This window comes from Sus scrofa, chromosome 9 (assembly GCF_054392235.1).
Source record: "Sus scrofa isolate SSC_HxYL_T2T_F1_AM1 chromosome 9, Sscrofa_HxYL_maternal_Yorkshire_Landrace_v2.0, whole genome shotgun sequence".
NCBI classification, from domain to species: domain Eukaryota; kingdom Metazoa; phylum Chordata; class Mammalia; order Artiodactyla; family Suidae; genus Sus; species Sus scrofa.
This window is the reverse complement of record NC_139391.1, coordinates 53,229,840-53,257,297: the sequence shown is the minus strand read 5'-3', so window position 1 is coordinate 53,257,297 and position 27,458 is coordinate 53,229,840. Positions and strand designations below refer to the sequence as shown.

General features: G+C 38.2%; 2 protein-coding genes across 2 annotated transcripts in view; both read right to left on the bottom strand.

Annotated features, from left to right (window-relative positions):
* The window catches only part of ST3GAL4 (ST3 beta-galactoside alpha-2,3-sialyltransferase 4), a 1,054,305-nt gene that overhangs the window by 510,627 nt on the left and 516,220 nt on the right, over positions 1-27,458 (bottom strand). The window lies entirely within an intron of this gene.
* LOC100524392 (prostate and testis expressed protein 3) lies at positions 15,238-26,513 on the bottom strand. The gene is made up of 3 exons (XM_084978258.1): positions 26,448-26,513; positions 15,791-15,950; positions 15,238-15,380 (listed from the first exon to the last, which is right to left on the bottom strand). The coding sequence occupies exons 1-3, from the start codon at positions 26,511-26,513 to the stop codon at positions 15,238-15,240; spliced, it is 369 nt and encodes a 122-aa protein (XP_084834384.1).

The window sequence follows — 27,458 nt, the reverse complement described above, 5'->3', positions numbered from 1 at the left end:
ATAGTTATAAAAATCTCACTTATGAAAACATCAATTCAAAAATCTTTAACAAAATATAAGAAGATTTCAAAAGCTGATGAACAAATAATATATAATGTATCATTTAGGGTTTTTTGTTTTTGTTTTTTGTTTGTTTGTTTGTTTGTTTTGAGTAACAAACCATTTGAAAACAACCTTCTTGGAGTTCCCGTCGTGGTGCAGTGGTTAACGAATCTGACTAGGACCCATGAGGTTGTGGGTTTGATCCCTGCCCTTGTTCAGTGGGTTAATGATCCGGCGTTGCTGTGAGCTGTGGTGTAGGTCGTAGACGCGGCTCGGATCCTGTGTTGCTGTGGCTGTGGTATAGGCTGGTGGCTACAGCTCCGATTAGACCCCTAGCCTGGGAAACTCCCATATGCCGAGGGAACCGCCCAAGAAATGGCAAAAAGACAAAAAACTATACTTAATTAACTATACTTCAATAAAACTTTAAAAAATAAAATTAAAAAAACCCTCACAAAAACAAAAAACAACAACAAAAAAAAATGGAGTTCCCGTCGTGGCGCAGTGGTTAACGAATCCGACTAGGAACCATGAGGTTGCGGGTTCGATCCCTGCCCTTGCTCAGTGGGTTAATGATCCGGCGTTGCCGTGAGCTGTGGTGTAGGTTGCAGACACGGCTCGGATCCAGCGTTGCTGTGGCTCTGGCGTAGGCCGGTGGCTACAGCTCCGATTCGACCCCTAGCCTGGGAACCTCCATATGCCGCGGGAGCGGCCCAAGAAATAGCAAAAAAGACAAAAAAAAAAAAAAAAGGAGCAGAAGCATAATAGAGCAAGAACCAAGCCCATTTTAAAACTCTGAATACATTAAGTTGGCTAATAGCACAATGGCCAAAGCAAGTCACATGGCCAAGCATAAAATATGGAGATTGAGCAGGTTATCCCACCTCACAATGGGAGGACAATGCAAAATTATAGGTCAAAGAATGTAGACAAAAGGAAGGGTGAATAATCGGGGCAAATGATGCAGTATACTGTACCTTATGGCTGAATCTTATTCTAGCAATGCCAACTGAATGTGTTAAAAATGTAGATTAATATAATAACAGAAAAATCAGATGATCATCCTCAAAGAAAACAAAAAGTCATTTGACAAAATTTAACACCTGTTTATATGAAAAGGCCCCCCAATAAAGGGGGAATTGATGAATATGTCTTCAACATGATAAAATGATGTCCACCTCAGTCCCCAAACCACTATTTTATGTAATGGGGAAACTTTAGATGGTTTCATGCTAAAATAAGGAATAAGACAAAGGCAAGTAATTAATATATTAGAAGTTTAGCCAATGCAATTAGACAATAGAAAGCAATTAGAGGGCTTAGAATTTGAAAGGAGGAGGCAAAACTTTTATTTTTCAAATGAAAGAGTATATATCTGGTGAAGCCAAAAGAATCAATAGAAAAAACAAGATATAAAGAGAATTTATTAAAGTACTAGGACTTTATTATTAGCCTTTGTGTCTATCATAACAACTTAGACTTTGTAAAACAGAATCTTGTACACAATAGAAAATATCCATATAAAGAAAATTATAAACCCCCACTGAAAGATACAATAGTGGGCTTGAAAAAATACCAGTAAAAGCATACCATCACTTTTTGTTTGTTTGTTTTTTGCCACCCTGCAGCATATGGGGTTCAGGGGCAAGGGATCAGATCCAAGCTGCAATTGCGACCTATATCACAGCCAGATCTTTAATCCACTGAGTGGGGCTGGAAATTGAACCTGCGTCCTAATGCTCCGAAGACATTGCCGTTCCCTTTGCACCACAGCGGGAACTCCCATACTATTACTTTTTACCCTAGAGTTAGACAAGTTGAATAAAAAGATCAATGGGAAGGATAAACAAAGAAATGCCAAGGAAATGTTAAAGAAGAGAATGAAGGAGGGCAAACTGTTCCAAATATTGAAATCAACTACAAAGCCTCTATAATTAAAACATTAACGCTTCCTCTATTTCTTCCTATGTTATAACCCTCAAATATAACTAACAGTTCCAAATTCTATCACCATATATCTGTTTTACTTGTTTGTGTGTGTGTGTGTTTTCTGGCCACATCAGTGGCATATGGAAGTTCCCATTCCTGGGCCAGGGATGGAATCTGAGCCACAGCTGTGATTTTTGCCACCCCTGTGGCAATGCCGGATCCTTAACTCACTGCACCTCAGTGGGAATTCCTGTCTTACTTCTTTTTGTTTGTTCATGTGGTTTTTGGTTTTTTTAAAGTTGGTTCACTTATTTTTTATTTATTTATTTTGCTATAGTTGATTTACAATGTTGTGCCAGTTTCTGCTGTATAGCAAAGTGACCTCATCATACATGTATAAATGTACATTCCCTTTCTCATATTATCTCCCATCATGGTCTATCCTAAGAGATTCGATATAGTTCCCTGTGCTATACAGTAGGACCTCATTGCTTATCCATTCTAAATGTAATAATTTACATCTACTAACCCAAATTCCCTCTCCATCCCACTCCCTCCCTCCACCTCTTGGCAACCACAAATCTGTTAGCTATGTCTATGAGTCTGCTTCTGTTTTGCAACTAGAGATTCTCATATTAAGTGAAGTAAGTCAGAGGAAGACAGATACCATATGATATCACTTACATGTGGAATCTAAAATGTGGCACAGATTAACCGGTCTTATTTGTTTTTCAAGGTTAGATAAATGAAATGAACTGTACCCTTTCCTGCTTGGCTCCTTTTGCTCATTTGTATGTCTTTGAGAATTATTCATGTTATCACATGTGACAATTGTTTGGCCTTTCTAATGCAGTGTGGTGTTCTGTTGTACCAATATACCACACTATCTTTCCTACTGGTGATGAAATGTTGTGTTGTTCCTAGTTTTTAGCTCTCAGAAATAAAGCAGTCGTGAACATTGTTTTGCAATTCTTTTATTAGAAAATAGACATTAATTTAAAAATTGACATTATGTGTTCTTCGTTTAAAGGAAGCAGGAGAACTCTACCAGTTGCTCTAAGTGCATGAAAAACAGTGATTAAAGCAATTTCCTAGTCTGATCCAGGACTAACAAGGATGGGAAATAATTAAAGGGTTCAAGAAGTTTGGGATTTTAAACGAAATGCTTTCTGGAAAAGTAGCAGGCTATGGAACTATGAAATAATTATTTACACTTTTGAAGATTTAAATATAGCACTGAGTCTTCATAGGGGAATCCAGTTGGAAATGTGACCTCCCAAAATACACATTTGTCCCCTAGTGAGCTAATTTCTATTAAAGGTAGAAGTGCTTTCTAAGGAATTTGGAAGTCCAAACAGCTTGTTCAATTGTCCAGAGTGATATGGGGCGAAAGACGAGTCTTTAGAATCAGAAGGATTAGAGCTGTAATAGTGATTTAAGATTGTGCAATTTATGCTAATTCTGTCATCTCTCCCTTGGCCTCTGTTATTCCTCTGAGCAGTCTTATAAACATCTTTTTGGGGACCTATTCATTCATTTTGCTACCTAACGTAGAACTGCTAAGTCATAGAATGGACCTATAATGAGATTGAGAAGAATTTTTTTCAAACCGAGTGTATAGTCTCATCAGCAACATTTTTTTCAGATACTTTTTGATCTTTTAAGAATTATTTTTTGTGAAGGACACGTTCAAGCCTTTGCCTGTTTTTTTTGGGGGGGGGGTTTGTTTGGGGGTTGGTTTTTGTTTTGTTTTGTTTTGTTTTTGTCTTTTTAGGGCTGCACCTGTGGCATATGGAGATTCCGAGGCTAGGGGTCAAATCAGAGCTGTAGGTGCTGGCTCACACCACAGCCACAGCAATGCCAGATCCCAGTTGCATCTGTGACCTACACCACAGCTCATGGCGATGCTGGATGCTTAGCCCACTGAGCAAGGCCAGGGATCAAACCTGTGTCCTCATGGATGCTAGTCAGATTCGTTCCTGCTGAGCCAAAACAGGAATTCCTGCCCATTTTTTGTTGGGTACTTTGTCATTATCAACTTGATTTTTAATTTTTATTGATGTGTTAATTGATATACAACAATATGTAAGTTTAAGGTTAAAATGAGTTGACTTGATACACTTATATGTTACATTATGATTACAACTGCAGCATTAGCTAATATCTCTGTCATGTCACATAATTATCACTTATTTTTTGTGATGGGAAAAATTAAGATCCAGTTTCTTAGCAATGTTGAAGTTTATAGTACAGTATTATCTGTAATCACTATTTTGTGCATTAGCTCCCTGGGACGTATTTATCTACTGGTTGCAAGTTTGTACCCTTAAACAACATTTCCCCTATTCACCCACCCTGAAGCCCCTGATAACCACCATTTTACTCTCTGTTCTTTCTAGCTTGGCTTTTTAGATTCCACTTACAGCTGAGACCATACAGTATTTGTCTTCCTTTGTCTGATTTATTTCATTTTGCATAATGTCCTCAAGTTTCATTCTTGTTATTGCAAATGACAGAATGTCCTTCTTTCTCATAGCTGAATAATATTCCATTGCATATAGATCATCTCCATATCTTAGTTGTTATAAATAATGCCGCAATAACATGGGAGTGTACATATATTTTGCTTTTGTTGCTTGTGATTTTGGTGTCCTGTCTAAAAAATTGTCAAGAAGTTTCCTATGTTTTCTTCTAGGAGTTTGATGGTTGAAGAAACTATTCTTTCCCCATTGAGTGTTTTTGGCTCCCTTGTCAAATATCAGTTGATCATAATGTGGGGATTTATTTCTAGGCTCTCTATTCTATTTCATTGATCATGTGGAGGACTAGCTAGAGCTCAGTGCCCACCTGCCAGGCTAGCAGCTCAATCACCACTGCCCTGTGCCCAACCAGTCACCATTGCCATGAGGAATTGTCTGGCCTCATTTTTTGTTTTATTATTTGAGTCTCTCCTTTTTTCTTAATCTATATGGTTTGTCAATTTTGTTTATCTTTTCAAAAAACCAGATCTTAGTTTTGTTTATTAAAAAAAATTCTTTTTTGGTTTCTATTGCATTTATTTTCATTCTGACATTTGTGATTTCTTTGCTTCTTCTAACTTTGGGCTTAGTTTGTTCTTTTTTTTCTAGTTCCTTGAGGTGTAAAGTTAGGTTCTTTATTTGAGATTTTTCTATTTACTTTTGTTTTTTGGTTTGTGTTTTGGCTGCTCCTGTGGGGGGTGGGGTGGGGGTGGGGCATGTGAAAGTTCCCGGACCAGGAACTGAACCCATACCACAGCAGTAACCAGAGCCACAGCAATGACAACTCTGGATACTTAACCTGCTGAGTCACCAGGGAACTCTGAGATCTTTCTAGTTTCTTAGTATATGTATTTATCACTATAAATTTGCCTCTTTGAACTGCTTTTGCAGTACTCCATAGTTTTTTGCTTTTTTTAGGACATTATTTGATTTCTCTTTTGATTTCTTGTTTGAGTCATTGGTTATTCTGAAGTGTGTTAATTTACACATGTTTGTACATCTTCCATTTTCCTCTTATTTCTGATTTCTAGTTTCATACCATTGTGGTCAGAAAAAATACTTGGTATCATTTCAGTCTTTAAAAATTTGCTAAGACTTATTTCGTGTCCAAATGATCTATCTGGATTACCGCTCTGGGTGAACTATCTATTGCTAAAAGTAGGGCACTGAGGTCCCCTACTACTGTTGTATCATGGTCTATTTCTTTTTCAGTTTTTGTTAGTTTAGTCTTCTCATTTAGTTAGTATTTTCTTAATATATTTAGGTATTTCTAAGTTGGGTTTGTATGTTTTTATGATTGTTATATCTTCTTGATGCATTGTCCACTTTATCATTATATACTGACCTTCTTTGTTTCTTGTTACTGCTTGTGGCTTGATGTCTATTTTGTGTGATATAAGTATAGCTACACCTGCTTTCTTTTGTTTTCCACTTGAACAGATTACCTTTTTCCATCTCTTCGCTTCAAACTTATGTTTGTCCTTAAAACTGAAGTCAGTCTTTTATAGGAAGCATATAGTTTGGTCTTGTTATTTTATCCTTCCAGTCACTCTGTGCCTTTTAATTGGTGAATTCAATCCATTTACATTTAAAGTTATTATTGGTATGTAAGGACTTACTGATCCCATCCGATTAGCTGTTTTCTTGTTTTTTTAATTTATATTGCTTCTTTTTCCCTTTGTTTCTGTCTACCTTTGTAAATTGGTGGTTTTCCATGGTGGTTTGCTTTGTTTCCCCTTTATCTTTTGTGCATCTACTCAAAATTTTTGTTTTGTGGTTACCATGAGTCTTTTTCCCAATTTTATTAAGAAGTAGTTGACAAGCATCACTGTATTAGTTTAAGGTGTAAAGTATGATAGTTTGGTTTACAATATATTGTGAAATGATTACCACAATAGGTTTAGTTAACATCCTTCATCTCATATAGATACAATAACAAGAAAAAAAATTTCTTTGTGATGAGAACTCTTAGGATCTACTCTCTTAGCAACTTCCCAAAGTATCTTACATCAGTGTTAACTATAGTCAACATGTTGTACATTAAATGCCTAGTACTTGTTTATATATAACTGGAATTTTGTACCTTTTGACTACCTTTTTCCAATTTCCCCTTCACCATGAGTCTTGCATAAGACATCTCATAGATAAAACAATCTAGTTCAAGCTGATAGCAACTGAATTTTGATTATCTACAAAAGCTTCACCCTTTTAAGTCCACCTTTTATATTTTGATATCATTATTTATCTCTTTTTATATTGTGTATTTGTTAACAAATTATAGTTACTGCTTTATCCTTTGACCTTTGTATTTATTAATTGGTTAACAAACCATGCTATTAGAGTTTTCTAAGTCTGACTGTGTAGTTACTTGTACTAATGTGTTATGTATTTTTATATCTCTTCATATCATTAATTAGCATTTTTGTGTGTGTGTGCACCCATGGCATGCAGAAGTTCTCAGGCCAGGGATAAAACTCACGTCGCAGGAGTTCCTGTCGTGGCTCAGTGGTTAACGAATCCAACTAGGAACCATGTGGTTGCAGGTTTGATCCCTGGCCTTGCTCAGTGGGTTAAGGATCCAGTGTTGCCATGAGCTTTGGTGTAGTTCACAGATGTGGCTCAGATCCCACGTTGCTGTGGCTCTGGCGTAGACCGGTGGCTACAGCTCCGATTCAACCCCCTAGCCTGGGAACTTCCATATGCCGCAGGAGTGGCCCAAGAAATTGCAAAAATAAAAAACCCACGTCGCAGCATCTACTGGAGCCATAGCAGTGATAATGTTGGATCCTTTTGAGCTACCACAGAACTCCAATTAACATCTTTTTATTTCACCTTGAATAACTCCTTTTAGCATCTCTTACAAGGCAGGTCTAGTGGTGATGAATCCCCACAGCTTTTTTTGTTTTGTTTTTTTTTGCTCTTTAGGGCCACACTCACAGCATATGGAGGTTCCCAGGCTAGGGGTCTAATCAGGTCTAATCGGAGCTACAGCTGCCGGCCTACACCACAGCTCACAGCAATGCCAGATCCTTATCCCACTGATCGAGGCCAGGGATCAAACCTGCAACCTCATGATTCCTAATCGGATTCGTTTCTGCTGTGCAACAATGGGAATTCCCCCTTAGCTTTTATTTGTCTCGGAATGCTATAAGAATTTTATGTTCTGGATACAAGTTCTTTGTAAGCTATCAGTGTTGGAAATATATTTTCCAAGTCGTTAACTGGTCTTTTCCCTCTCTTGATGCATTTTGATGAACAAACATTGTTACTTTTAATAAAATCTAACTTGTCAATTTTTAAAAAATAGTTTTGTTGTTTAAGTGAATTTTTTTTTCTTTTGGCTTTTTGGCTTTTTGCTATTTCTTTGGGCTGCTCCCATGGCATATGGAGTTTCCCTGGCTGGGGATCTAATTGGAGCTGTAGCCGCCAGCCTATGCCAGAGCCGCAGCAATGCGGGATCTGAGCCACGTCTGTAACCTACACCACAGCCCACGGCAATACCGGATCCTTAACCCACTACGCAAGGGCAGGGATTGAACCCGCAACCTCGTGGTTCCTAGTCAGATTCGTTAACCTCTGCGCCACGACGAGAACTCCTGTTTAAGTGATTTTTAAGTAACCTTCGCCTATTCCAAAGTGATAGATGCATGCTATGCTTTCTTCTAGAAGTTTTATTGTTTTACTTTTCACATTAAATCTACAATCCAGGGAGTTCCTGTTGTGGCTCAGCAGGTTACAAACCCGACTAGTGTACATGAGGATGCAGGTTTGATTCCTGGGTTCGATTCCTGGCTCAGTGGGTTAAGGATCCAGCATTGCCATGAGCTGTGGTGTAGGTCACAGACACAGCTCAGATCCCACATTGCTGTGGCTATGGCATAGGCTAGCAGTTGCAGCTTCAATTCAACCCCTAGCCTGGGAACTTTGATATGCCACAAGTGCAGCCCTAAAAAAAGCAAAAAAAAAAAAAAAAAAATCCCCTGTAATCCAGTTTGAATTTGTTTTTTGTGTATGTTGTGAGATAGAAGTAATGCATGGAAAATTTGAGTAGAAAACCCCAAATTAGTGTTATGTGTTAATGGAAATTCAGTGTGCTATTAAAAAGGCATCTCAAATTAGTTGAGAAAAAAATATAAACTTTAAGTAAATATTGGGCTAATTGGATAGCCATATAAAAATAGATTAAATTTGATCAATTTCTTACAAGGATAAATTCCAAATGGAAAATAAAAATGTTAATTTAAATCCATGAAAGTATTAAAAGGAAACATTGGTGAATTACTTTCTAAACTGGAGCATAAAAAGTGACTGAATTCCATTAGTGATCAGAGAAGTGTAAGATAACTTTTATGACATGTGCACAAATTAAAATTTAAATGACTGATAATAATTGGTGATAGGTCAAAAAAAATTGGTGATGGGATTAAGGGATCCATCCAAGGAGAGGATGTTACTATCATCAACATATATGCCCCAAATATAGGAGTACCCAGATACATACAACAAATATTAACAGACATAAAGGGAGATATTGATGAGAATACAATCATAATAGGAGACCTTAATACCCCCCTCACATCAATGGACAGATCCTCTAGACAGAAAACCAATAAAGCAACAGAGATCCTAAAGGAAACAATAGAAAAGTTAGACTTAATTGATATCTTCAGGACACTACATCCAAAAAAATCAGAATACACATTCTTCTCAAATGCTCATGGAACATTCTCAAGAATCGACCACATATTGGGACACAAAGCTAATCTCAATAAATTTAGGAGCATAGAAATTATCTCAAGTATCTTCTCTGACCACAATGCCATGAAATTAGAAATCAACCATGGGAAAAGGAAAGAGAAAAAACCTACTACATGGAGACTAAACAACATGCTACTAAAAAACCAATGGGTCAATGAGGAAATCAAGAAGGAAATTAAAAACTACCTTGAAACAAATGATAATGAAGACACAGCCTCTCAAAATCTATGGGATGCTGCGAAAGCAGTGCTCAGAGGGAAATTTATAGCAATCCAGGCCTTTCTCAAAAAAGAAGAAAGATCCCAAATGGACAACTTAACCCTCCACCTAAATGAATTAGAAAAAGAAGAACAAAAAAGTCCTAAAGTCAGCAGAAGGAAGGAAATTATAAAGATCAAAGAAGAAATCAATAAAATAGAGACTCAAAAAACAATAGAGAAAATTAATAAAACCAAGAGCTGGTTCTTTGAAAAGGTAAACAAAATTGACAAACCCCTGTCCAGACTCACTAAAAAGAGGAGAGAAAGAACCCAAATAACCAAAATTATAAATGAAAAAGGAGAAATCACAACGGATACAGCAGAAATACAAAAAACCATAAGACAATACTATGAACAACTATATGGCAACAAGTTTGACAATCTGGAAGAAATGGACAATTTTCTAGAATCTTACAGCCTGCCAAAACTGAATCAAGTAGAAACAGACCAACTGAACAGACCGATCACTAGAAATGAAGTTGAAGAGGTCATAAAATCACTCCCTACAAATAAAAGTCCAGGACCAGGTGGCTTCACAGGTGAATTCTATCAAACATATAAAGAGGAATTGGTGCCCATCCTCCTTAAACTCTTTCAAAAGGTTGAAGAAGAAAGAATACTCCCAAAGACATTCTATGATGCCACCATCACCCTAATTCCAAAACCAGACAGAGATACCACCAAAAAAGAAAACTATCACCCAATATCATTGATGAATATAGATGCAAAAATTCTCAACAAAAATCTTAGCCAGCCGAATCCAACAACATATCAAAAAAATTATACACCATGACCAGGTTGGGTTCATCCCAGGTTCACAAGGATGGTTCAACATATGCAAATCAATCAGCATCATACACCACATTAACCAAAAAAAAGTCAAAAATCATATGATCATCTCAATAGACGCAGAAAAAGCATTTGACAAAGTCCAACATCCATTCATGATCAAGACCCTCGCCAAAGTGGGTATAGAGGGAACATTCCTGAATATAATCAAAGCCACTTATGATAAACCCACAGCAAATATAATACTCAATGGGGAAAAACTGAAAGCCTTCTCACTCAAATCTGGAACAAGACAGGGATGCCCACTCTCACCACTGCTCTTCAACATAGTTTTGGAAGTCCTAGCCACAGCAATTAGACAAACAAAAGAAATAAAAGGCATCCATATAGGAAGAGAAGAGATCAAACTGTCACTGTATGCAGATGACATGATACTATACATAGAAAACCCTAAGGAATCAACCCAAAAACTACTTGAACTGATTAATAAATTCAGCAAAGTAGCAGGATATAAGATTAACATTCAGAAGTCAGTTGCATTTCTGTATACCAGCAATGAAATATTAGAAAAGGAATACAAAAATACGATACATTTTAAAACTGCACCTCACAAAATCAAATACCTCGGAATACACCTGACCAAGGAGGTAAAGGACCTATATGCCAAGAACTATAAAACTTTAATCAAAGAAATCAAAGAAGATGTAAAGAAATGGAAAGATATTCCATGTTCCTGGATTGGAAAAATCAATATTGTAAAAATGGCCATACTACCCAAAGCAATCTATAGATTCAATGCAATCCCTATCAAATTACCCATGACATTTTTCACAGAACTAGAACAAACAATCCAAACATTTATATGGAACAACAAAAAGACCCTGAATCGCCAAAGCAATCCTGAGAAACAAAAACCAAGCAGGAGGCATAACTCTCCCAGACTTCAAGAAATACTACAAAGCCACAGTCATCAAAACAGTGTGGTACTGGTATCAAAACAGACAGACAGACCAATGGAACAGAATAGAGAATCGGGAAATAAACCCTGACACCTATGGTCAATTAATCTTTGACAAGGGAGGCAAGAACATAAAATGGGAAAAAGAAAGTCTATTCAGCAAGCATTGCTGGGAAACCTGGACAGCTGCATGCAAAGCAATGAAACTAGAACACACCCTCACACCATGCACAAAAATAAACTCAAAATGGCTGAAAGACTTAAATATAAGACAGGACACCATCAAACTCCTAGAAGAAAACATAGGCAAAACACTCTCTGACATCAACATCATGAGTATTTTCTCAGGTCAGTCTCCCAAAGCAATAGAAATAAGAGCAAAAATAAACCCATGGGACCTAATCAAACTGAAAAGCTTTTGCACAGCAAAGGAAACCCAAAAGAAAACAAAAAGACAACTTACAGAATGGGAGAAAATAGTTTCAAATGATGCAACCGACAAGGGCTTAATCTCTAGAATATATAAGCAACTTATACAACCCAACAGCAAAAAAGCCAATCAATCAATGGAAAAATGGGCAAAAGACCTGAATAGACTGTTCTCCAAAGAAGATATACAGATGGCCAGCAAACACATGAAAAAATGCTCAACATCGCTGATTATAAGAGAAATGCAAATCAAAACTACCATGAGATACCACCTCACACCAGTCAGAATGGCCATCATTAATAAATCCACAAATAACAAGTGCTGGAGGGGCTGTGGAGAAAAGGGAACCCTCCTGCACTGTTGGTGGGAATGTAAGCTGGTACAGCCACTGTGGAGAACAGTTTGGAGATACCTTAGAAATCTATACATAGACCTTCCATATGACCCTGCAATCCCACTCTTGGGCATCTATCCGGACAAAACTCTCCTTAAAAGAGACACATGCACCCGCATGTTCATTGCAGCCCTATTCACAATAGCCAGGACATGGAAACAACCCAAATGTCCATCGACAGATGAGTGGATTCGGAAGATGTGGTATATATACACAATGGAATACTACTCAGCCATAAAAAAGGATGACATCATGCCATTTGCAGCAACATGGATGGAACTAGAGAATCTCATCCTGAGTGAAATGACCCAGAAAGACAAAGACAAATACCATATGATATCACTTATAACTGGAATCTAATATCCAGCACAAATGAACATCTCCTCAGAAAAGAAAATCATGGACTTGGAGAAGAGACTTGTGGCTGCCTGATGGGAGGGGGAGGGAGTGGGAGGGATCAGGAGCTTGGGCTTATCAGACACAACTTAGAATAGATTTACAAGGAGATCCTGCTGAATAGCATTGAGAACTATGTCTAGATACTCATGTTGCAACAGAAAAGAAGGGTGGGGAAGAAATATAATTGTAATGTATACATGTAAGGATAACCTGACCCCCTTGCTATACAGTGGGAAAATAAAAAAAAAAATTAATAAAAAAATGTATGTATATTTAACAATATACTGTTTACGTGTTTTATTGTGCTACTGTGTAATGTGGATTACAAAATGTTAAAAACACATATTCATAAAAACAACAGGTAAACAAATGTAAATTAAAAAAAAATTGGTGATGGGAATTATATGGAGTAACTGAAGTTCTCATATAGTAATGGTAGGATTATATATTGGTTCTACCATTTTGGCAAACTATTTGGCAGTTTCTTTAAAAGTTATTCATATGCCTACCCTATGACTCATATACTTTACTTTTACCTACTCAAGTGAAATGAGTGTGTATGTCTATCAAAATTCTTGTATAAGAATGTCAATAGCAACCTTAATCACAATAGCCCAAAGCTGGAAACAACTCAATGTCCATCAATAAGAGAATTAATTTAACAAATTATACTGTATGTATATAATGGAAAAAAAAAGAACAAACTTTTGGTATAAGTAAAAACATGCATAAATCTTAAAAATACTATAGTGAGTGGTAGAGACCAGACTCAAGACAGTACTTTCTATATAACTTCCTTCATAAGTTCATGAATAAGTAAAATTAGTCTATAGTGATAGAAGTTAGAATAATACTTTTGGCTTTGGATTGTTACCTGAAGAAACTTACTGAGGTGATGAAAATGTTCTGTATTTTAATTGGGATGGTGGTTATTTAGGTTTGTATGTTTATCAAATCACATTAAACTGTATACTTAAAATATGTGCATTTTATTATATATGAATTATACTTCAATTAGGATAAATATATTTTAATTCATAATGAATAACAGATCTAGTTAATAAAAGTCAATGGGGGCTAAATCTATTAGATGAGAGTGAAGGAAAACTTTATATTGTATTAGATAAATCCAAGAACAAGCAAACTTATGTGATCAATCCTGACATCATTAAAACTAGGAAAACATGTGCCTTCAGATATTTCCAATGGTTGGGCCAGATTTCTCTTTCTAAACTTCTAGGCCTATTTCATAAATCCTTGATATAATAACAGTATTGATTATTAATTTTGAAGTAAGATTAGCTAATGAATTTTGGAAGAATCCCATTAAAATTTTTTTTTTGTTAAGATATTTGAATACTGGAAGGACTCATGATAGGAAATGTCTTTTTCAGGAATTCCCTTTGTGGCACAGTGGAAACTAATCCAACTAGTATCCATGAGGACGTGAGTTCGATCCCTGGCTTTGCTCAGGGCTCAGGGGGTTGGGTATCCAGCATTGCCGTGAGCTGTGGTGAGGTTGCAGACACAGCTCTGATCCCATGTTACTGTGGCTGTGGCATTGCCCGGCAGCTGTAGTTCTGATTTGACCTCTAGCCTGGGAACTTCCATATGCCATGGGTGAGGCCCTGAAAAGAAAAAAAAAGAGGGGGCGGGGGAAGAAAGAAATGTCTCTTTCATAATCTCTTTGAGAAAAACACATAGCATATGGGCCCTGGAATGAACATTTTGTGTCTGGTCTGGTTGGGAGTAGAAGTTACCATTTCCAGTATACTCAACAAAATAGATGGTAAACCAGCAAAGGCATGAAGCCACAAGTCCTCCAGGCTAAACAGATGGATGAGAAAACTTCATCAGCTTTACTGGCTGTTCAATTAAGCACAGTAAAGTTTAACTGGCCAGCCAAAGGCAATAGTTATGTGTAAGACGTGGCACTCCTCTTGCTGTGATTGATAACGTCCTAGGGCAAATTAAATAAACAGAGAAATGACTCATTATGAGAGAGTGTCAAAAAAAGTATTCATACAGTGACTTGAGTATTCAGAGGAGAGAGGATTTGTTCAGCAATGGCATGGGTTGCTGGGAAGTTCAGAGTGGGGGTGGGTGGCGAAAGTGGAATGGAATTGAGGAAGACTAGAAGAGGAAGGGGAAGAAATGAGAGTTGTAATGTATCTTGAAAGTACACCTTGACAGGCCTAGAGGTGACTGTGTGAGCTGTGAATGTCATAGAGGCAGGTAATTCTTTATTTGCTGTTTCCTACTAATATTGACTATGGAAATACTTTGTACATGCCAAGAAAATCATGACCGAGTATGAGATGGACACTGTTCTCAGGGGAAAATAACTTTTTGTCCCTAGAGGAAAATCTTGACTGTCCACCATCTGTTTTATTGCTATTTTTGCTTAATGATAACCATGATAAATGGGGGTTTTAGATAAAAATACTTGTGAATTTTCAGCTGAAAAATTTCTAGTATGCCTCAACTATCTCAGATAATCACAAAGACCTAGAATGGTCTTATTTTAAATTTTTCTATTGGGCTCTTGGGGTAGGCTTGTTGAAGTTTAGAAATGCCAGTCCCTAGAATGGGAGAAATCTGTTGTTCAGAATCACTATTCTCCAACCGAGGTAGCTGAACCAAGCTGGAGACAACAGGTGGGATAACCCTGAATTTCAGAGAGAGTTGGGGTACTTCCTTGACAGGGCAGGAATGCAAGTGCAAGCAGAGAAACATCAGAAACATCTTAAAGTGAGACCTCAGGAGAAAAAATATTTTAGACTTTTAAAGTTGCAGTAATCGTAGTTGCAGCATGTATGAACATAAGTTCGATTGTTGCGGACATATGTCAAGTCTCTGCAGAATTTCTGACACACCAGGTAGGATAACTGGAGGGTCTTATCTGTAATAAGAAGGAATCATAGAAAATAAGCCTGTGATCTAAGTTCTCCAAAGACAAGTCCAACCTGGCTCTAGTCCTGTCAGTAAAAACTGAATTAAGCATCAGGGCAGGTTTGGGGATGGCTTCCTATCTTAAACTTCCCAAGAGGACCCAGACAGGAGATGAAGAAATCACAGGTCCCCTGCTTATTTGCCTAAGCTCCTTGGCAACCCTCAACTCTTTGTACAGATGCTTCTTCCTCCTATCTCATTTCCCCAAGTCCTCTTCTGCCTGCATGCATAGGGACCCATGCCCCGGGCATTTTGCACTTCAGTTCCTCTCTTGAGTTGGCTTTAGTCTGAGATAGAAGATTGTTGACATACTCTCCCAAAGAGAAATCTCATAGAACCCTCCTGGACCCTCTAACTTACCCTGGAAGATCTTTAAGATCATGCACGTCTCATGCTTCTTAGCAACACAGACACCGAAGCCTCTTCTACAGCGATCTGTCTGTGTGCGGAGGTGGCATGTAATGCATGTCAGTGGTATCACCGCTGGAGAAGACAGAGCAGGTGTAAGGCCAGGAGGAGGCTTTCACTTAGAAGAAACTAGACCTTTCTAGACCTGGGGTGGGGTACTTTGCAGGGGGGGTGGATAAAGAGCTGGTAGTTGGGATCAGGTTTTAAGCAGTTGGAGCTCTCACTAGCTACCCATCCCAGAGAAGTATTATGGTGAGAGTGAAAGAATTCTGGTCCCAACTTCAGCCCTTTTAATCTGGTAACTTTAAGTGAATATTTAGCCTCCATGGCATTGTTTTTCCAGCTTAAAAATTATTCTATTAGTGCTGACCTGGCTTACCTGGCAGCACTGTATATTGACAAGGATGTGACAATGAGGCTGAGTTCTTTAAATGATTTTACCCATGCTACTAGTGTTACTAGGATGGAACTTCTGACATTTTCATCTTATATATTATTAGGTGATATCTTCTGCCTGGAACTTCAAACTGCATCTATGTGAAGACCTCATGAATTATACCATAGTCAGTGCCACTTTTTTTGCGGTACTGTTGGTGAGCTAATAAAAATTCAGGTTTAAAAAAAAAATTCAGGTTTAATTTTTCAAATAAAACCTGTCCTTGGTACACCTAAGTGAGAAGATAACATTTATGGGATGTCTCATTCAGGCCATGTTCTCTTACTTGTATCTGATTAAATCCTCATAAAAGCCTTGTAAGTAGGTATTTCCCCATTTTTCAGATGAGCAACAGGAGGTACAGAGAATTTAAGACAATAACTGAATCATTTTTTAATCTATTTGATTCCAATTCATCCATTATTTTCTCTCCCATAATCCCTCAATTTTAATATAAAGATCCCTGATAAGGGTATCAAAAGCCCTTGTCTGGCACTAAAACCAATTACAAAATTATTCGTTGTTGACTAAACTTGCTCCCTCAGCAAATGGGATACAGATTTATAAACAGAAAGGATGCCCTAAGGAAAATCTTGCTAGGATTTTTGGTTATGGGGAACAGTAGGGACAGAATGAGGAAGTAGTAGGACAGCCGTAGAAGCTTGAGCCCTTAGTGGGGAATGGCAGAACATTGAAATGGTCAGAAAAGTTGGCATGGAGGCCCAGGGAGCATTGTGAAGTCTAGCATCCCCTCCCATGTAAGTGTGATAAAACTTAGTCCTGCAGGGACACCAGCTCAACATATGGAGTGTCCTGGGTCTTCCTAGACTGTCTTTGGAGCCCACACCTCAGGTCTGTGACTCACCCACAATGCAGCAGAAGAGGGCTAAGAGCAACAAGAAATGTTTGTCCATCCTGACCGAGAAGTCCTTTGTACAATTAAAAAAGAAGCTAGGGGATGCAAGTGTGGGCCTTTAGGCTACGAGAGGAAACCTTCCTCTTCATCATGGGCAGGGTTATTCATGCATAAGGGGAACCAATCATACCAGGTTTCCTCTGGCAGCTCAAGTTCATGCTGTCTTCACCTCATAGCAGAGAATGATAATAAATATTGGCATTTACATGAAGTTAACTTTGCTTTTTAATGTAATACTTATCATAGTAATTATTACTCATCCAGTTATGATATTATTCTTATTATTCCAGTTTCACAGAGGAAGAAACTGAGGCTTGGTGAGGTCCAGTATCTTACCCAAGATCACATATCAAGGGACTTATAGCACCAGTACTCAGAGCAAGCATTTCTGGTTCATACTTTTAACCATTTTTATTGAATGCCTCTGGAGATGAATTCATACATTCCGCAAATATTTATCGAGAGCTTTAATGGACCAGGCACAGTTTCTTGTGTGAGAGCAGAGCAATGAATAAGTCAAAAAAAGGCTCACCCAGCTCCATACCTTATGGGTGGGAAAAAGAAGAGTGAAAGAGATGAAAAAAATGTATACTCTATGACCACACTGGGCCTTCCACCTAGAACTACTGATTTGTAGCCCAGAACGCTTTCACTTTACCAGAAATCTGTTCTCTAACGCCAGGGACTGTTTACTCTGCAGAGCTGTAAAATCATGTCTAGAATTATCACACAACTTAATCTTTAGCAAATTTATACTGTGAATCTGGCCAGTTTTTCCCATAGTTTAGGTATCTATTTCTACAGAAACTAACTCAGGTAAGGTTCACCAGGGTAAACCACTGGAAAATGACCAGTTCTGGCATCGAAAATCTCTGAAACCTGTCAGTGAGTTTATAGTACTTTGGCTAGGGATAAAAGGAATCTTCTATTATGAACTTATTTAATGACATGTTCTTCAGTTGTAGGAACAATATGTTTATTAAAATATCTCAAGTATGACATTTTTAGACATCAGTTAAAAATTGGGTGAAATTGGGTCTTAGCTCAAATGCCACAAATTTTTCAATGTTCCTATGTCAAGAGTGTAGAGCCCATCTTTGCCTAAGAAGAGAGCCAGCCTTTAACATCAGATAATTTTTTCCTTTGAAACAAATTAATTCTAGAATGGAAATCAAGATTGTCAAGTCTTCAAGCCTCATATTCTATTCTTACACCTTTCAAGAGAAGATGTTAGAGGAGTTCCTGTCGTGGCGCAGTGGTTAACAAATCCGACTAGGAACATGAGGTTGCGGGTTCAATCCCTGGCCTTGCTCAGTGGGTTAAGGATCTGGCGTTGCTGTGGCTCTGGCATAGGCCGGCGACTACAGCTCCAATTAGACCCCTAGCCTGGGAACCTCCATATTCCATCGGAAGCAGCCCTAGAAAAGGCAAAAAGACCAAAAAAAAAAAAAAAAGTTAGAGCCTGGATGGCATTTTTTCAGGACTTTCCAAAGGCTTATCAAGAAGGCAAATTTCTAAGCCTTTATTTGTCACCTGTTTTCTCTGCTATCACTTTAAAGAGAATGACTCTAGCATCATAGCAAAGGAAGCAATTCTAGTTTAAACTGCAGTGGGTTTGCCCGATTTCTATTCTTCTTCCTTTAAGCTTCCTCTTGACAGATATTTTCTCAAAGTCTCATTGAGTTTTAATCTCTTTTCTACTGGATTATTTTCAGCAAGGATGGTGGAATTTTGCAACTCTACACAAGCATTGTGTTCTCTGATCCACCTCCCATCCATTAGATTTTTCTCCTGAAAACAATATCTTTCAGAGTTCCTGCTGTGGTGCAGTGGGTTGAGGATCCGACCTCAGAGGCTCAGGTCACTGCAGAGGTACGGGTTTGATCAGTGGGTTGGAGGATCCAGCATTGCTGCAGCTGCAGCTCAGATTCAGTGCCTGGCCTGGGAACTTCCATCTGCCACTGGTGCAGCCATAAATTTAAAAAAAAAAAGAATAAATAAAGTAAAATTAAAAAGCCCAGAAAACCATGTCTTTCTTCATGGAATGAGAGAGGACATGTATTAGAAACTATCAATAGATGCAGTGCTATACAATGGAAAGAGCGTTTTCCTGGGAGTCTGGAGACTTGTGTTTGACTACTGTGTAACTCATGCTGTTTTTAACATACTATAGTTGCACAATGCAAATCATGAGGATAGGTATCAAGTTCTGTAACTCTGCTTGGCATGTGGTGATGTGCTGAACACATGCTGGCTGAATGAAGGAGTGAATGAATAAAATTATAAATCTCAGGAGATATCACTATCCATGACCCCACTGATATGAAGTCATCAGGGCACAGCACCCAAGTTAATGTTCCCATGCCAAGAAGTCCATCCACTCAGCACAGGTGCCATTTGGCCTGCTCTGAGGAGGAGAAAGCAGAACACTGTGTCCTCATGTTCATGGTCTCTCTTGGCTCCAGGGTGGCGACTGAGATCTTGGTGATACCACAGATGAACAATCCTCTTAACTTGTGCTTCTAAATGCTGCTTTTTTTTTTTTTTTTTTTTTTGAGTCGGGGGAATGGACCTTGGCAGAGAGTCAGGATGCTTTGTTCCTACATTCTCAGGGGTAGCAATGATTTTCCAGAGTGTATACAGAGACTGAAGCGAGAGATTCTTAAAGAAATCTGGTGTAAAGATACCTCCAAGTAAATCACCTGGAGTACACATCCAGCCCCTCATACCTCCAACTACTGGTATGAAGAGAAGTGAAGGAAAGAAAAACAAAATCAACATTTATTGAGTGCTTGCTCTGTGCCACACATGAGACAAGCCGCTTCCACTAGATCATCTCATGGAATCCTCATGACAGCCTGGTGGTGGAGTATGTAGCAAGGAGACAACTGAGGTTCAAACATAGATCAGTGTCACTAAAATTCAGGCTTCTTTCACAATATTGCTGTTAATATGATGCTTCAGTCACAAGGGACAAGAATACATTTCCAAAAACCCTTTCAGGACCATTTATTGACTTATTTTATGCATGTGAATATCAGATTTTTATAAATACCTTACCTCTATTTCTGAGCAAAATTTATTAATATGGGGTCTAGAGTCATCTTCAGTTTCATGGGGGCCTATGATCTTGGATAGAAAATTTTGCATTTTTTTATTAACCTCTAGTTGAATTTTTTTTTTTTTTTTTTTTTTTGTCTTTTTGTCTTTTCTAGGGCCGCTCCCATGGCATATGGAGGTTCCTAGGCTAGGGATCTAATTGGAGCTCTAGCCACTGGCCTATGCCAGAGCCACAGCAATGCGGGATCTGAGCTGCATCTGTGACTTTCACCACAGCTCATGGCAACGCCAGATCCTTAACCCCCTGAGCGAGGCCAGGGATCAAACCCACAACCTCATGGTTCCTAGGCGGATTCGTTAACCACTGAGCCACGATGGGAACTCCAACCTCTAGCTGATATTAATCATTTTCTTCCATATTGATTTTTTTAAAAGTTATTACAAGATAATGGCTATAATTCCCTTGGGCTATAAAATATATCCTTATTGTTTATTTTATACATTGTAGTTTGAGAGGTGCAAATCGAAACAATGAGATATCATTTCCCACCTTCCATATTGAATGTTAGCAACAAATTTCAAGAGTGTGACCAGTGCTTGAGACTTTGTTACCAATAAAAATAAGTGGGAGAAACAAGAATGAAATGGTTTTATTCACATCTTTGAACTGAAGTTAGGATGCACAGGCCACAGAGGTTTTTTTGCATTTCCCCAATAATTAGTGTTGTTGAGCATCTTTTCATGTACCTGTTGACTATTTGGATGTCTTCTTTTTTTTTTTAATTACTCAATGAATTTTATGACATTTATAGTTGTACAGCAATCATCACAACCCAATTTTATAGCATTTCCATCCCAAATCCCCAGCGCATCCCCCCACCCCTCAACCTGTGTCATTTGGAAACCGTAAGTTTTTCAAAGTCTCTGAGTCAGTATCTGCTGTGCAAAGAAGTTCATTGTGTCATTTTTTTTAGATTCCACATGTAAGTAATAGCATATAATGTTGGTATCTCGCTGTCTGACTGACTTCACCTAGCATGATAATTTTTAGGTCCATCCATGATGCTGCAAATGCCATTATTTCTTTCCTTTTAATGGCTGAGTAATATTCCATTGTGTATATGTACCACATCTTCTTTTCCACTCCTCTGTCGATGGACATTTAGGTTGTTTCCATGTCTTGGCTATTGTATGTAGCGTTGCAATGAACATTGGAGTACATGTATCTTTTTGACTCATGGTTTTCTCTGGATAGATGCCAAGGAGTGGGATTGCTGAATGGTAATTCTATTTTTAGTTTTCTGAGGAATCTCCATACTGTTTTCCACAGTGGTTGCACCAAATTACATTTCCACCAATGGTGTAATAGGGTTCCCTTTTCTCCACAGCCCATTTGGATATCTTCTTTGGAAGAATGTATATTTAGTTCCTCTGCTCATTTTTTAATCAAATTGGTTTTGTTTCTGTTGTTCTTGCTATTGTTATTGAATTATATTTATATATTTTGGATATTAACCCCTTATTTCATATAGAGTTTGCAATTATTTTCTCAAACTCCATTGGTTGATTTTTCATTTTATTAATTAATTCTTTTGATATTCAGAAGCTTTTTAGTTCAATGTAATCCCACTTGTTTATTTTTGCTTTTATGCTTGTGCTTCTGGTGTAATATCAAAAAATCATTGCCAAGGCCAATGTCATTTTTTCCATGTTTTTCTTCTAGGAATTTCACAGTTTTGCTTCTTTTAAAAATGTTTAGCACCTTGTATTTTATGAATTTTTTGCAAAATATATCTTTGCTAGTGCTATAGGATGTTATATGTGTTCCTCTATCACAGGTAATGTGTTGGAAACAAAATTTTATAGTAGTTGCTTTATAAGGTAAAAGTTATATACCTAGAAATATATGAAAATAAGATACAAACAATGTTGCTCTAACCCCAATGTGAATAAATGTATAAAATCCATGTTAATAAAATCCCATAAGAATAAATTTCCTTTATATAATATATAAAACAGATGGAATAAAAATACAATCTATCTGAAATTCCCTGGTGGCGTAGTGGGATAAGGATCTGGTGTTTTCACAGCTGTACTACAGGTTTGATTCTTGGCCTAGGAACTTCTACATGCTGCAGACACAGCCAAATAAATAAATAAATAAATAAATAAATAAATATATATATATACACAATCTATCATCATAATTTTTTATGTTCATAACTAGCATTTATTAAGCATGTATTATAAAAGATACTGTTATCCACATTTTATTTAAAACTCAATCATAGAACTGTGTGGAAAGTATCATTATTTCCATTTGATAGAGGAGGATACCAAGTTTCAGAGAGACTACAAAATTTTCTTGATACAAAAATTCCAGTTATCTTAATATTTTATCTTATGTATTGATATAATTTGTCACATTTTCTCTGATTTTTTTCCCCACCTATTTAGCTCTAAGTTCTAGAGAATTCCTTCAACTTTGTTTTTCAGACTCTTTATTGAGCTTCTCATGTGGTCAACCTATGTTTTTATTTCACAAGATCTTATATTGTTTCTGATATTTTATTCTTTTAAAAAATTTATTGGCATATAGTTGACTTACAATGTTGTGTTAGTTTCAGGTGCATAACAAAGTGATTCAGTTATGCCTATTATACATATATCTATTCCTTTCCCCATATAGGTTATTACACAGTATTGAGTAGATTTCCCTGTGCTATACAGTAGGTCCTTATTGATTATCCATTTTATATATATATAGAACTGTGTATATGTTAATCCTAACTTCCAAATTTATCCCTCCCCCCAGTGTTTCCCATTTGGTAACTGTAAATTTGGTTTTGAAATCTTTGAGTCTGTTTTTGTTTTTGTTTGTTTGGGGTTTGTTTGTTTTGTTTGTTTTGTTTTTGTTTTTGCTTTTGCTTTTTAGGGCTGCACCTGCAGCATATGGAAGTTCCCAGGCTAGGGGTTGAATCAGAGCTGCAGCTGCCAGCCTACAGCACAGCCACAGCAATGCGGGATCCAAGCCACACCTGCGACCTACATCACAGCTTGTGGCAAGACCGGATCTTTAACCCACTGAGTGAGGCCAGGGATTTAACCTGCATCCTCATGGATACTAGCCAGATATGGTTAATGACTTGGTGGGAAATGTGTATCTGAGAGCATTATTAGGGAAAGTGAGACTATTTCTGTCAGCCTAAGTTTAACCTGGAAGAATAATATTAATTATGTAATTGATGATTATTCATGAGAAAGATATTGGGCCATGAAAGAAAATACTCAAAGCTTTAGACTACCAAGCCACAGATAGTGATTATACATTAAGTATTGCTTGGCAAAAACTAAAATGAGAATTGGAGAATAACTTTCAAATTATAAAATACTTAGAAAAATAAGCTACCAGAGTTATCAACAATTTGTAAGCTGTTATACAATTAAGGGTATGTTTAATGTTAGATGCTGAGTTCTTCTGTGTATCTATTTTATACCCTGCCTCTACATCAACGATATTTTCTGGTGATATTCACCTAAAATATTCATTCTATTTTAATTTTAATCAGTCTTTTATTGTGTATGTTTTTTTTGGATTTGTTGGAGATGCAGAAATGAATACAACTCAAAGAGAAATTAACATTGCAATGCAAATTGTATGAGAAATCTGATACTATAAAGGTGGATTGATTGTGGGGAAACTGAACTTAATCTAACCTTACTGGGGAAGTTGAAAGATGTGACTAATCCAACATTGTCAATCCACTCTACTTCAATAAAATTTTAAAGAATGAAAAAAAAGGAATCATAAATATGTATATATATATATATAATATATATGTATATATATATGTGTGTGTGTGCGTATATATATATACATATAAAAGATGTGACTGGACATCCCCTTGTGGTACAGTGGGTTAAGGATCTGGCATTGCTACGGCTGTGGCACAGGTCACAACTGGCATGGGTTCTGAACTTCCACATGCCACAGGTACAGCAAAAAAAAAAAAAATGAGTAATCATTTGTGCAAGATATACTATCGAGGCAACTCTAAGGAATTATAAAGGACACAGAGTTAGAGTCAAGCTGATAAAGAATTGTGAAAACCAAGATGTCAGAGTAAGCTTGCTGTAACTATCGATACAAATTGAATATCTACTATTCATAATTGCATAACAACTATGGCTTTAAGTCCATGTAAATAGAGCTGAAAAATCAGTACAGCTTTGTAGTCAATTACTGGCTACCTGCCTGCATTCCAGGCATTTGCTTCTCTAAATAATAAAATCAGCTTACTCTGTATTTATGTGTCAACATGTTTTTTTGAGTCTAGACTTACTTATTTTTTCCCCCAAGTGTCAACAGCAGTGGGGAACAATTGATGGCTCTGGGATGGGGTCAGAGGTCTGAGGTAGTCAGTCTGTCACATAGCTCATGTAATGTGGACTCCTTCACTGTGAGACAAATAGGCTGGCCAAATTTTGCTAGTGGGCACAAGTGTGGCCTGCAGTGGAAACTTCTACATAAGAAACATAGACTACTTTATTGTGTGTTCAGCCAATGATGGCAGGTGCGTTGTGATAACAGTTTGATTCCAGTTAGTCTCATTAGAGAACAGAATTGGTATCTACCTGAGTCATCCAATGGTCTGATCAACTGCACTTTGTTTCCATGATATGCATCTCCAAAGAAGGACACTCTTAATCTGCTAGACTTTAGTCTTCCAAGGAGCAAACAAGAAGGCTAGGGCATTGTCAATAGACCAAGAATAAAGTATTACAAAGTTCATTAGGAAGAACATTGGCCAGAGCCATGAAAATGACTTCAAGTTTTGCCCACTAAGCAGAGCAACTATGTCTGCTTTTGGTTGTGCATAGCTGTGGTGGACACCATTGATTTTTAGTTTGGCTGAACCATCATTGCCACAGCGCCGGGCACTTAAGGGAACCTCTGTAAATTGAAGGATCCATTGAACAAGCAGCTTCACTTGAGGCTGTGATGTGGGGCTAGCTACCATTGTTTCATGTAAAGCTGAAATATCAGTCTGCCATGTGTCTCATGAATACACTATTTCATTTGATTAGTGAGAAGGTGTTTTGGGCCTTGCCCACCTGGTTAGTTACGGAGTCTGACTTGACTCACCCTAAAATGAGAATATTAGGCCAGAACATCATAAGGCTCTCTTGGTTCAGGAGTTCAGTTTTCATGAGTGCAGGTCAACAGCTGCTTTCCAAAAGAGGTGTAGCTGTGTCAAAGAGGTGATGAATCCAAGCTCCCAAGGGGTATCTCCAGGGACCTCTTTGTTGCCAGAAGCCCCACTGACAACATCAGTCACAATGTCTGCAACTCAAAGAGGTCATTAGGGTTGTGGGGCCCTAGAGGTGGAGGTGAGCCACAAACAGCAGCACACCTCCCAACATAGCTGTGCTCTTTGGGCCCACTGCAAGTTTTCCCCAATCCTTATTATTATTGATCTGGGTTCTTGGCTTTCCTTAATTAATAAAATTGATAAGAGGCCAGACAAGAAATTCAGGCAAGGCTTTACTGGGGCCCCTGCTGCAGCAGGGGGAACAAAAACAAACAGATTCCCTTGCTTGTTTGCTCACTGGGGCGGCAGGAGGGGGAGAGCTGGTTCCTTTTCTGTGGCAAAGGTAGGGGTGAGTCCAGGGGTTAGACTAGAGGAGTAGCTTAGGTGGTCTGACCACTCCTTTGGTGGTGGTGTGTGCAGAGAACCTGCATAGTACCCTGTTTTTGCTTTGGACCCCCTGCTTTTGCTCTGGGCTCTTCAGAAATAGCAGTTGGGTTTTTAGTTTTTTTGTATCTTCTTGCCCATAATTTACCCCAACTGCACATGTATGCAATTATTTTTAGTCCCTTGTAGTTTTTTTGTGTTTTGTTGCTTGAGATGTTTGTCTAGGTGCAAGCATTTGTAGCCACTGTAGAAAAGGGTCCCATGTCCCAGGTTCTGGCTTGTCTCACTATCATTTGAAGTCAGATGTTTTTTTTCTTTTTTTCCTATAAGAAAAAGACCAAGTTGTTTAACTCAGATGCTCTTACACAGTCACCACAGCTACAGGGAGATTGCTAGTCACTGGTTAGGAGTGTGGAGAGTGCAGGAGGAGGAGGAGCTAGTCTGCAAGGAACAGCTAGAACAATGGGAGGCTTTTTGGTGGGCTTTTGCCCCTTGTCTCACTGTTGGTATGGCTTCCTTCACTCTCACAGACCTCTGCTTCTGGGCTCTGTCTTTTTGTCCCCTCATTTGCTACTGCAGCTCTTCCCTGCAGTCCTGGGTACTTTCAGCCAACCTATTGGTTACCTATTTCTGTATAGCCGATTTCCCAAAATTTAGTGGCTTAGAATAACAGATGTTATGATTTCAGAGTTTCCGTTGGTCAGGTATCTGGGTGTAGCTGAGCTGGGTCCTTTGCCTCAGAGTCTCTCACAGACGTACTATAGGTGTTGGTATGTACCATGCTGTAGTCATCTTGTGGCTCGACTGGGAAGGATCCGCTTCCAAGGTCACTCACATAGTGGCTGACAGATTCATCTCTTCACTGGTTGCTGGCTCCAGATGAGACCTACAGCCCTGGATGGACACCTTGAGTCCAGCCTGCCGAGACCATAAGCAGAGAATCCCATAAGTTTACTGAGCCTAAACTCCTGACCTACAGAAATTATGAGATAACGAATTTGTGATGTTTGAAACTGCTGACGTTTATGGTAATTTGTTATGCAACAATAGAAAAGTAATATAAACAGCTAGGAGAGTAGAGGTTCCCGTATGTCCCCCCAGTTTGAGTGACAGCATTTGCTACTGGATCCTCGGAAGTTTCCTCTCTCTCTCCGCCTTATCTTGTAGGATAAGGACCTCTTCCAGAAAGCCACGTCTCAGTCACCATCTCATTCTCATCTCCCAGATGCCAAGAACTGTGAAGAGTCTGGGAGTTTGCCCTACATGCAAACTAACAAGATAACCTGTTATTGTTTCATAGATGGGGGTAGAAGAAATGAAATTCCAGGATTGGAGACAAAGGAATTTATTACATGCAGCAAAAGCAGAAGCCAGAGCTCCATCTTGGTTTGACTCTGTTCCTCCAGTTCCCTGAGTTCCATGGGGCAATACAGCTGAGGCCCAAGTAAGGTGTTATCTCACAGTGGGTTTGTGCCATAACTGAGGGACACTGCTTGACGAATCCACCACTTA

Coding starts and splice junctions, on each gene's coding strand:
- LOC100524392 (XM_084978258.1), bottom strand. CDS start 26,513: ATGAGGGGACAAAAAGACAGAGCCCAGAAGCAGAGGTCTGTGAGAGTG. Junction 15,951..26,447: donor TGAAGGAAGCCATACCAACA/GTGAGACAAGGG, acceptor TCTAAGTGAAAG/CCTCCTCCTGGCCTTACACC. Junction 15,381..15,790: donor GATCTTAAAGATCTTCCAGG/GTAAGTTAGAGG, acceptor TTCTTATTACAG/ATAAGACCCTCCAGTTATCC.